The sequence below is a fragment of the Laccaria bicolor genome, genomic scaffold (genome assembly GCF_000143565.1).
Source record: "Laccaria bicolor S238N-H82 LACBIscaffold_24 genomic scaffold, whole genome shotgun sequence".
NCBI classification, from domain to species: Eukaryota; Fungi; Basidiomycota; class Agaricomycetes; order Agaricales; family Hydnangiaceae; genus Laccaria; species Laccaria bicolor.
The window spans coordinates 12,548-25,020 of NW_001889895.1; the positions used below are offsets into that span (position 1 = coordinate 12,548).

At 49.9% G+C, this 12,473-nt stretch overlaps 2 protein-coding genes across 2 annotated transcripts in view; both read left to right on the forward strand.

Annotated features, from left to right (window-relative positions):
• Positions 1-7,119: 7,119 nt before the first annotated feature.
• On the forward strand, positions 7,120-9,235 carry LACBIDRAFT_303430 (uncharacterized protein; the record flags this gene model as incomplete). The annotated part of the gene is made up of 3 exons (XM_001884040.1): positions 7,120-7,933; positions 7,981-8,115; positions 8,169-9,235. The coding sequence occupies 3 exons, from the start codon at positions 7,120-7,122 to the stop codon at positions 9,233-9,235; spliced, it is 2,016 nt and encodes a 671-aa protein (XP_001884075.1).
• Positions 9,236-12,345: 3,110 nt separating this feature from the next.
• LACBIDRAFT_329850 (uncharacterized protein) overlaps positions 12,346-12,473 on the forward strand; it is a gene marked incomplete at both ends in the record, with an annotated part of 1,030 nt that continues 902 nt past the window's right edge. The window contains one exon of the mRNA XM_001884041.1: positions 12,346-12,445. Within this exon, the coding sequence (XP_001884076.1) occupies positions 12,346-12,445 (100 nt within the window). The remainder of the gene's footprint in view (positions 12,446-12,473) is intronic.

Genomic DNA, 12,473 nt, shown 5'->3' on the forward strand with positions numbered 1-12,473 from the left:
CCAACCAAACAGCATGACGAACATCGTGAGGATGGCTCTGATGATAGTGACTCAGACTCCGATAATGGTCAAGAGAAGCCAAAGCAGGATACTCTGACTGAGCCCACAGTAAAACCTAGCAGGGTCAACCCGACCTTGGAAGAGGATAGAGACTCGGGATCAGATTTGGGCTCAGACGATGCTATGATCACTGTAGATACCAGCCCCGAGCTTCAGCCTCGGTACAACAACACCCGGGCTCTCTCCCATGAAGTACCATCGGACACTGAGGTCTTGGCTGATGATACATTTTGGGAAGCCGACCTGGGCTGTGGGGTGGAGTCGGCCGATCGAGCGAAGAAGAGAAAATTCACTGATGAGGAGGATACACCCTGCAAGTTTCCTCGGTTAGAGAAGGGTTACAAACTTGGCCTGAGGAGTGCCTGACCAGGCAAAGTCAAATGCTGAGCTGCCTTGGCTGTTATCCAAGCCACTGTCAAACCAGCTCAAGCAACCAATCCGAGGTCGGACACAACCAAAGCTTTGAATAGCTTTGATTTCACTAAGTCAAGTGGTGTCAACGCAAAACGACCAGTCCCTTCAAAACAAAAGGAGTCAGAGGCCGGTCCCAGTCAGCAACCATCTATTGATGTGCCCACCAAGCCAAAACCAAAACCTCGTCCTATCATGAAAGGCAAGGTTTCTACAGGGGAACTCGGTATAGTAACCCGAGAATGGTCGAAAAAGATTGCTGAAGAAAGTGTTCATTCCACCCGGTCCAAGAAAGTTTCATTCGTCAGTTAAACGAGGTCTTTATTGTCCTCCACTGATTCCTGCCGGAATCCAGCGGAATCCGGGCAATTCCTGGAATTCCGGAGGAATCAAATTTGGCAGAGGGCCCTGCCAAATTGATCAAACCATTCCGGCGGAATTTTGATGGAATTCAAATTCCGCCAGAATGGTTCCAGGAATCACCCAGAAGGAATGATCCCAGAATGAGACGGAACAGAATTCCTGATGCCCAAATTGAGTGTCGGCGTTTGCCGATGCTTGATTTGGGCGTCATCAACAAACAACTCCCACTCTCTCAACCCCAGTGAAAATCGACCCTAAAAAATGGCCAAATGGATCGGTGGAGCCCGATCTGAACAGGGGAGATGGCCGGAAATTGGCAAATATATCGATTTGATCCGGAGAAACCCGATCTGCACAGGGTCAATTTTCACTGGGTCTCAACCACCACCATCATCCACGACGCCAACCCACCTCGCGACACCGCCACGTCACCAACAGCCACCACAATGCACACAACGACGTCCGTTGTCGTTTCACCACGACCCCAACACAACACCACGGCCACAACACGGAAACGACGCCCCAACGCCACGTCACCAGCCTCAGTAAACAAGCGTGCCAACACGTTGCCACGTCGCTATCAGCGACGTGGTAACCAGACGACGAACGATGCAAGTCGTCATTCGTCGTCATAGGTGAGCACCCCCCATCCCAAGCTCGTCCCACCCAGCCTGCTAACACCAGGCACACGACGAGGGACAACCACATCAACGCACGACCACGACCACCACACCCACAGACAACGACACACCTCACCACATCAACGGAGGGCCACGCCAACAAACGACACGCCCACGACGACACCACCACCACGTCAACGGGCGACGACCACGTCAATGGACGCCCACGTCAACAGACAACGATGACGTCAACAGACAACGAGCACGTTAGTGGACGACGAGCGACCACCGCCACGTCAATGGACCACCGCCACGTCAACAGACGACGACGACAAAGCCAACGGACGACGACGACACCAACAGCCGACGACGACAACGCCGCCAACAGACGACAACGCCAACGGACGACGTCGACGATGCCAATGGACGGCCACGTCAATGACGACGAGCGTGTCCCGCTCCACCACGTACACACGGCGATGAGTGTTGTCCCTCCCCCTTTTCTTTCCCTGCCCCCTTCCTCCTTTCCTTTTCCCTTCCCCTGTCCCTCCCCATTTCCATGTACCCCTTTCCTTTCTCCTCCCTCTTTCTCTGTCTGTCCCTCCTCATTTCCCTGTCCCTACTCCCTTCCTTTTCCCTATCACCCTTCCCCCTTCCCTTCCCTGTCCCTACACCCTTCCCCCTTCCTTTTCCCTGTCCCTACACCCTTCCCCCTACCTTTTCCCTCCTCCTTCCCTGCCCATCCCTTCCTTCCTCCACCCCCATTTATTTCTGCCCCCCTCCTCCCCCCCTTCCTTTAACTTAGAATACAGTAAAATAATCTTTGTGTACCACTTCAATATATTAGAATTTGAATCTATATAACTGTTCTAAGAAGAAACTTGTGAGGTTATTATAGGACAAGATATAATAATAAATTGGCTGACTACATTAGACTTACAATAAATATGATAGGCATGAAGTCGCATAGACTTGGGTTTGGATGAACAACATGCAGAATCTAATGTCTCTGAATCTGATTGAAATAAATAAATCCATGTAGTAGTAAGTAACTAGTCGGATGCCTTATGCCCTTGTTTAGTAAAAGATTTAGTGCTACAATTCTATTTGTCTGACCTAAAGAAGGAGATTCAGGGTCCAAAATTAATTAACCAGAAGTCCTAGTGTTCAATTTCTGTTGATTCCAGTTGGATTCCTGTCAATTCCGGCCGGAATTCCAGGATTCTGGCCGGAATCTAGGGATTCCGCGGATTCCAGTAGGAATCAGTGGAGGAATGGAAAGTATTGCGGAAGGCTATAATGCAATTTACGTCGTAGTTGACCGTTTGACGAAACACACTTCATTCATACCTACAACGACAGGCTTGAACGCCAAAGGATTCGCTTTGCTCTTCGTGAAAACGATAGCGTGTCGTTTCAGCCTACCAGAAAGCATTATAACGGACAGAGATCCCCGATGGTCTAGCAACTTCTGGATGAGCGCGGCTAAAGCTCTGCAAACGAAGATGAGTTTATCATCTTCACACCATCCTCAACACGACGGTCAGACGGAAGTGGTTAATAAGTTGCTCACGATTATGCTACGCGCGTTCATCGAGGGAAAAAGAGACCAATGGGCAGTTTGGTTGCACATACTGGAGTTCGCATACAATAGCTCCATCCACTTGTCGACGGGAACTACTCCATTTCACCTTCTGCTGGGTTTTCATCCTAGGACCCCTTTGGATTTCGTAGGAACTAAACGATCGGACGAACTCACTTCTCACTCATTGAATCCTGAAGCGGTATCGTTTTTAGAAAGCCTGGCAATGCACAGGGATAGCGCCAGGGTGGCCATTGCTAAAGCTCAAAATCAGCAAGCGAAGTCTTTCAACAAGGGTTGGAGACCGATACCTGACCTCAAGAAAGGAGATCGTGTACTCGTCAATCCCCATGCCTTGGAATGGATCGAGTCCAAGGGCGAGGGGAAAAAGCTCACACAGAGATGGATTGGCCCATTTGAGATATTGCAACGCGTCAACCCTAACGTTTATCGATTGCGAATGAGCAACCTATACCCAGGAGTCCCAGTGTTCAACTATCAACACTTGAAGAAATATGAGGACTCACCTGAAGAGTTTGGAGCTCGCCACACCCTACCTGAGATGAGGACAAATGCACCGGCACAGGAGGAATACGAAGTTGAAAAAATCATCGCCGAACGATGCACCAGGAAAGGAATTGAATATTTAGTTCACTGGGTAGGATACAGCCCACTCTACGACACCTGGGAGCCAAAGCGAGCATTGACGAACGCGCCAGAAGTAGTCTCGAAATGGAAGAGACTGGGCGACGGGGAGCGGCAGGAGTTGTAATAGTAGCCGGAGTTAACTTATCTCATCAATCGGAATAAGGTCCGATTGATGAACGTCATCACATGTTTCTTTGTTTCTCCTTCTTTCCTTTTTTTTCTTTCCCTTTTGCCCTTTTTCCTTTCTATAGCTACTTTCTCCTCTTTTCAGTCACCAAACCACTCCACACCATGGACTGCCTTTATGTCGACGGCGACGGCAAAGTTCCGGCTTCGGGGAGAGAGGAAATGATTGCGGGTGAATGGATCGCCCTGAACGCTTCAGCAGGTAAGATTCCTTCAGCGGCAGTGTTCGAACAGGCCCTGGAGGATCACGCCTTCCTTCTGCCAGAGCTGGCAGTGCGCCCCACGAGCTGGTCATGGACGAAGGAGCCTTCGTGGTATTCGGACAAATACCACTGGGATGCGTGGAATGTAGTGGATTGCTTCGCCGATGAGAACGATACGGTTCCTTGGTTTTTCAACGAAGGCAATTCCCCTTGGCAAAGCGCGGATGGGAAGTTTCATTTTGACCCAAGCTCGCGCGTCGACGCAGAGGAGTCCCTTTCGAAACTTTGGCTCTGTGTGGAAGCTATTACTTCCAATCCACCTTTCGTTAGCAGCACCCCTCACCCTTCGAAGTTCAACTACCTCCTTCTCTCCGCAGCCTGGGACTCTGCTCAAGGAGCTTCTTCGCTCATGGTCGATGCCAAAAGACGTGCGTGGGAGTACTTAGGCTTCATCAACTGGTGGTCTTCGTCAGTTTCAGGTTGGGAGGACGCCCTTCAGCGTTGGATGGTTGATTATATCGCGAATTTCAAGCTGCGCGATTTGAAGAAAAGGGGAGTTTTCATCGACCTCCTTAAGCATTCGAGATCGCTGAACATAGGTCACTACCTGGCGGAGAATGTCCCTGTGTATTACTTCTGGCAGGAAGGCATGGATGACTACCCTAACTTCATGCGACTTTCCCCGACCGTCCTGCAGGCTTATCACAATACCTGCTGCTCCCTTGACAAGACAGAAGTCTATGGGGAGGACATGTTAGGATTTCACAAAGTTATAGGGACCATCAAACACTACGACGAATTTTTTCAACTTTGACGTACGCCCGAACACAACCTTTCTCCAATGGCCTTGGACATCCCCCCTAACGCAAGAGTATTCGTCTGCGACTTCGAGGGCTGGTCAGCTCGTTCAATCGAAGACCCCATTCTTATCCACGAATACGCTAACAAATACCATTTGTCTATTGAGATCGACGACCGTGACACTTATGTTACCATTTGGCGTTGGAAGCCTCGCTACGCAGCCTCGTATAGCATGCAGAGAGCAGGAGTCTTGGAAGCAGGGACCGCCATAGAAGCTAGAAGGGGTGACAGGGAGATCCGGGAGCTTTTCAAGAGCACACACGCCCCTGCGGGCAAGAAACAATTCGACGAATGGGGTCGCATTACACTGATCAGTAGGTTAGGGGACGTCTATGACGACATTCAAGGCAGTCCCAGACCAACGGTATCCAGTGAACCTCAAGCCCTTCTTCCTCGACCATGATGGGTCTCCTCGAATCAACCCCAATTGCCTGTACCACGCTCCTCATCGCCTATCACTGTGGCTTCGCGCTGGGTGCAAGCCATGGCGGTCTCTCCGAGCCATTCAAGCTCTAGAGCATCATCCCTGGCTTGTCATTCGCGGAGCTCTGGCGATCAAGGCTCCAGGCGACGTTCTGCTTCACCACCACGGACTTATCAATGTTCCGCTTCACCATCACAGACTTATCAATGTTCCACGAGCACGATGCCGAATCACAGAGCCGCATTCGTGGAGAGTTTACGAGACATGGTGGACAAGTATGCATTGGACACCAGTCCTTGGGTGAGCAAAAAACCCTTACGATGGAACACGGACTTTTTGGAGGTGGGGTACTTGCTCGTTCCAAACCCTCAAGCACAAGCTAGACTACGTTATTGGGCCTTGTGCTCTCCGGACGCTACTTCACTGCAGGATCTTCTGCTCAAAGCGATCTGCCATGGTCTGCCGTTCAGCATCGGAGTCAAGGTGGAGGACTTTGCCAGGTTTAAACCGGAGGACGTTTCCAATACGGATAGATTGGTTGGCAAGCTGACATCCGCCATGGAGGCACCATTCGTGTACACCGCCCAGGGCGCTCTACGCGCTTACTACTTGAGTCGAGTCAACGATATCATACGCCGCCTGCATGCCAGGATCTTGATTGGTCTGGGAGGTCCAGAGGCCTGGTTAGGGCGTAAATGGGGAGGCTCTGAGCTTGTCGCGCAGTTTATGGAGGGACCTTTGCCGGATGTCTATCTTCATCGCCGGGGCTACATCGATTCTGACGACGAACATCCTATGTTTCTATACACGGACGAAATGACGCCACAGGAGATCGACGTGCTTTTCGGATGTATTCGCAGTGACAGCGACAAAGATCACTCCCTATATCCCTTGAAAGATATTTTGAACGATGGTTGCTTCTTCTGGTCGGGAGAATGGGACACACACATGGACACCATGTTTAACAATCTCACAAAGGAGATACTGCAAGGCTCAGCGAAATTCCGAACCCCCAGCATGTGGAACGATTACTTCCACCGGCTTAACCGCAGTCACAGAGGGTCCAACGAGCGCCTCAACCAAGTCATCCCCACCATGTTCACTCGTCTTCACTCTCGGATCATCGACGGCTTTCCAGTAGACTGGAACAAACGCCGCCTTTCAGGTATCGAATTACTGGAGGAGTATAGACCACGTCAAATCGAGAATAGGGGGGCTATGTAACAGGTACGATTACAGGATGACCTCTTCACCTCCTTAGTACGAATATTCCCGATTCAACGCTTACGGTCACTAGTCACAGAGTCACGATTGCTTATGATACCTTCAGTCACGCTTGTACTTTTTCATCTTTTTATCCATCATTCTTGTTACCACTTGTAGTTCTCGAGTATAGTCCTCACGACTTGATCACACGCATAACAGGGATATTGTAATAAGGTGAGTAGCATAGTGACTTACAGAGGAGAGCTCGTGACTCTCCTGTAGCTGATTCTATATTTCCTTTTGTCTTCGGCAGAAGATCTTACTACATCTTCTTGTGGCATTCCGAGGAAGAAGAGTACGTCTATGCTCGTGGCTTACCAGAGCATCAGTAGCTACTCGCATAGTAAGGTTGACTCCTAAGACTCAGATTAGACCTTCAACGGAGGTCTTCACACCATAGTGGTAACCTTTGCCATAGAAGCTCACCAGTTTCACCTTGTCGTTGCCGCTCGAACCCCGTAAATCTATGTGGTCCTCCGAACAGGTTCCCACAGCATGACACCCAGTGCCGGCCTCAGTCTCATCCGAAGGCCCAAGTTAGACCCCGATGCCGGTCCTCCCAAGACCGCCATGGCCACTTTAAGGCAAGCCAAAACTGCCGAACGTCTTGCAAATCAGAATGCCGCGATTGCGAAAGGCAATTATCAGCTTGCGGATATACCCTGTGAGGCCTGCAGCAAACGCCAAGATCAAGACATTGTTCCCTGCGCTATCCATTCCCCCCCACAACAAGGATCCTGCTTCACCTGCAGTACGGGTAAGACGACCTGCACATATGCAGTAACCAAGAAAAAGGACACCAACAGTGAGGTCAAAGACGAGATCCAAAAGGGGTTGCAGGATCTTGAAACGGCCACAGTCTCTGGGGGAGATGCCCAAGTGAAGATCGTGAGGAAGAAAGCGAGGTCAAAGAAGCTGCAGGTGAAGAAGGTGAAGCCAGATGTCAAAGAGAAGGGCAAGCAGGATATCGAAATGGCCACAGTCGGGCATGATGCGGAGCATGCCATTGACGTCGACATGGAGGTTGGTCTGACAATGGGAAAGGGGAAGTCTGAGGGTGGTATCGACATAGAGATGGCCGAAGTCAAACATGAGGAAACCGAGGTCAGTGCCATTCCAAAAGTTGACAAAGACGTGGGCCGGGTGACTCCCACCATAATCATTGAGCCACCCACACCACACACATCAGCGATTTTCAAGAGCACTGAGACCGAGGTTGGTACCAACACTGACAAAGGAAAGGGCCGGGAGATTGGGCCGCCAGCCAGTGAGATGGAGTGGATCGTGCCCGAGTTAGCAATGCGGCCGGGTAAAAAATTCATGAAACTCGTTATTCTTTGCTGACTTCGTTTATAGAATTGGGCTTGGCTGTCAATTATATGCAACAAAGCTTTACACCCCCACCTGTTGAGCGCACGTCCCGGCCAGAAGGTTCGCGTTCGGTATCTCGTTCTCGGCAGGTCAGCCCACCAGATCCCAAGGAGGTTCATCGTAAGTTTCAAGTTGTTTTCTCATTTCCCATGATTCTCAACTTGAAAACTTAGTTGACACGGCGCTCTATCAGAAGAAGATTGACTTTAGGTCCTTGAGCCCCCCACCAAACTTCGACATGCAGACGATGCAGCAGGAGATCAGAAGACTTGCTCATGGCCAAGCCAACCTCCTGCAGAAACTCCGAGACCAACAAGCGCAAGTCAGCGTCATGGAGTCGTCTACCCCTACTATGCGAGAGTATTCGGCATTTGTGGTCCGAAAACAAGATATTGACGCAAGTGCCCTTCTCCCCCCAGCGGTTGACTCACCCGTGACCCTGTCACAACGTCTTTTGGTGCTTGAAGAGATTACCCGGTTTATTCAAGATCAAGATTTGGCTAGCTGTCCTCTCTCGGAGAAAATTGCAAGTCTAGAGACCTCTGTTTGGTTTCAGGAAGAAAAAATCACCAGACTGACTCGCTGGATGGACCATATTGAAGAGTCTGCCCACATGCGTTGGAAGGAAACGCAAGAAGATTTGCAGTCCATCCGAAGTGATCACCAGAGACTGGAAGCCGAGGTGAGGGAAGCCGTCAAGACACTGGAGAACAAGTGGGAGACTACGCCAGCTGCGTTACAAGAGAGTCTCACCCGGGGCTTTGAGAAACTTGCAAGCTGCATCAAAACTGCTGAGCTAACGCTCCATGACCTCACCAAATCAGTCACTACTATTTCGGAGCTCAAACTGCGGCTCGGTGCTCGCCAATCAAGTCTGGAATCACTCATTATCCAGTTCCTCGGCAACAAGGAGAAGAAGCACACTGGCATCAATACCGATCGCTCAGTCTCACCCGACCGTGGTCAGAAAAGCCAGCAGGTACAAGTCTCCCCGACCCCGGGTGTCGTTCTGCCAAACCCAGTTTCAACTGATCACGCACAAGTCTCTCCAACCCCGGCCGTCTTTCTGCCTCCAGCATCTGAGAGCCCAGCGGTCCTTCTGTTGGCGCCAAACCCAATTCCTCCAACCCGGGCAAGTTCGCCTGGTCCTTACATTGGGGGTAATAGGAAGTCACCTCGGCTACAGAAACTCGAACCCACACTTCAAACCCCCGCACAGAGTAGGTCTTCTACTTGGTGAGGATTCAAAAATCTGACTGCCAGCAAGTTACAAACAATGATGTCCAAACTGTCCAAACTCCGTCTACTTAATAGTTAGTAGCATACATGTATATTTTTTGGACAATCTTCAATTTCTTTTTGGGCATATTTAATATGAAGTCCTGTGGTGGACATAATAATGAAAGCAGTAAGGCCTCGGCTTCTTTCACGACCCAGTAAACTGTGACCAGCAGAGAAAAGCGGGGGGATCTTGGAGCAACTTTGTCCGATGGAGACCAGCATAGTAACAGCTTGGCATTTATTTCAGGCAGCCGAGTGCGGTTGTTTGAGCCAGACCCGTTCCAACATGGGTATGTTTACAAGAAACATTGGTTGGTATAAACTTGGTAGGGATTTTGAACTGGGGGTGTGCATAATATATCTCACTGCCTTGTGAACGTCACCGTGCTCGGCTTCTTGGGAAGTCATGGACCCAGTAAACTGCATGACCGAATACTAGTGTTTGAAAGTTAGGTTAGTTAACCGGAAAATAACCGGAAAATAACCGGACCTAACCGCAACACTAACCTAACCGCGGTTAGGGTTAGTTGATTTCGAAAATGGAATAACCGGTTATTTTGCGGTTAACTAACCGTTAAATAACCGGTTATAACCGGTTATAACCAACCCTATTATACACCTTCAAAACGCACTTGAGAACGTCGAAAACGCTTAAAATTTGACTAAGTTACGGTCAAATCTCTAAAATATCACTCAAATGTGTAGACTTTCAAGGATAATTGCATAAATATGTCAATTCTTCACTGATTTTAGCGTTCTTGGGCTCGTTTTAAAGCTAGAATATGCAGAAATAATATCTATCAAGATACATATGAGTATATTTGCCTTGTTATAACCGATTCTTTATTTTTCGGTCCTAACCGGTTAGTAACTGCAAATAATCGACCGTAACTGGTTAGTTGCGGTCCGGTTAGGTTATTTTAGGTTTCGGGACAAAGGCTAACCGGTCTCGGTCTCGGTTAGAGCCCCTGGGCACCCAATAACCGGACCTAACCGGACTTTCGAACACTACCGAATACTGGACCATGACCGGCAAAGAAAAGCCGAGATAATGTTTGAACAACTTGGCAAATAAAACCTGAGTGAAAACGAAACTCAGCCGTATAGTGTCAACTGGATGGGACCAGGTTGGGCTGATCCACGCTGCATGGGATTCAAAGCTCTTCAGCAGACCCATGACACATGGGCTCATTCCAAGAAGAGACGGGTTGACCCAGGATCCAAGGCATATTTAATTCATGGGGTACTAGCTGACTGACCATGTCACCGTGCTTGGCTTCTTGGTAGGTGATGGACCCAACCCAGTAAACTGCATGATGACCGGCAATGAAAAGCCGAGGTAAACTTGGCAAATAAAAATAAGACGGCTGTGGGCTGATCCACAATGTATGGGATTTAGAGCTCTTCAGCTGACCCATGACACATGTTGAGCCCAATCCATGAAGAGATTGGTTGACCCAGGATCCAAGGCATTTTTAGCTATGTCAATTCATGGGGTACACTTCTCAGCCGATGCACAGTACCAGTCCTAAGAGAGTCTTGATGGCCGGTCCACCTTTGATGGGGTCAACTGATCCATGGGCTCATCAGCAGGCACCATCAACTATGGTCTGTTTGTATGGTCGGGGGGCTCAGTATTAGTGGGGTAAGGTAACTAATACTTGTGAGCAAAGAAAGTCCAAATGAGTGGCGAATGGACCAGTGCCTGGAATGCCACCATCAAAGCAATTAAATTCGCTTTCCCTCACAGAGAACAAGAGCTCAGGGACTACGGAGAATATATCGAAGGGCACTTCTCTGCTAAAGTCACCTCTGCTCACAGGAAGAGGTCTTTACCTTCCCTGGTATAATCCATATGGAATCCATGGAATCAGTGTTGGCTGAGGACCCAGCCAGTTTCTTATTCCATAGACATCATGGAATCCATATGGAATGATCATGGAATGGTCATGGAATGATTAATTCCATATGGACTCCAACACCACTCCATATGGATTCCATGGAAGGAATTAATGACCATTATACCATTAGAATACAGTGTCCTTACTATATTTAAGTAAAAAAAGAATTTCTACACCTAGAGGAATTAAACTCTCAACCTCGGGAATATGAGCAGTGCTCAAGCCAACTGAGCCATGAAGGCATTATTATATGGGAAACTAAAGGTATGTATATACCGCCTTTAGGCACGTGGTGTGTCAAATGTGACAGCTGCGGCTCATTCCTTCCTTCCCACCACCACCATCACCATCCACCATCTCAAACCATGACCACCTGCGACATCGACGACAACGACAACGACAACGCTGACACTGACGACGTGTGACGAGGGCCCAGCCCAGGTAAGTGGGAACAACCACCCCACCCTCTCCTTTTTGACACAAACCACAGATGCCATGTCGCGACGTGGCAACCAGATGGCGAACGATGACATCGGTCGTCGTTCGCTGTATCTGCTCGGCCATGAGGAACCACTACCACACCACACCAACGTCAACGACCGCCCACCAACGAAGACCAGTGCCCACGAAAATGACCGCCCACAGACGTCCAGCGACTGCAAACAACGTCCACCGCCCATGAACAATGCCCACCGCCCACAAACGACGTCCACCGCCCACGAAAACGACGTCCACCACCCACCCACGAAAAACGGACACCGCCCACGATGACAACCTCCACCGCCCACGAAACAACCTCTGACAACGACACGGAATGTCAAAACCAGGTGCCACGTCGCTGTCAGCGACGTGGCAACCATGCAAACATCTCAGCACGAGGACAACACCACGCCACGACAAAAACAACACCACGCCACGACAAAAACAACATGAAACGGCGGTTCCCCACCATCTGGACGACAACCCCCATCTACAGGCGACAAACGACAACCCAGCACCCAACGAACCCCACCACCCATGAAACAACGCACACCGCCCACGAAGCACATGTACCGCCTATGAAACAACATCCCCCGCCCACCAAAAACATCCACCGCCCACGAATAAACGCCCACCGCCCACAAAGAACGTGTACCACCCACGAAACAACGTCCCCCGCCCACCGAAAATGTCCACCACCCACGAAGAACGTGTACCGCCCATGAAACAACGTCCCCCGCCCACCGAAAATGTCCGCCGCCCATCCATGAACACAGTGACGGGCCCAGGTGAGCCCCCCCCTCCCTCCATCATATC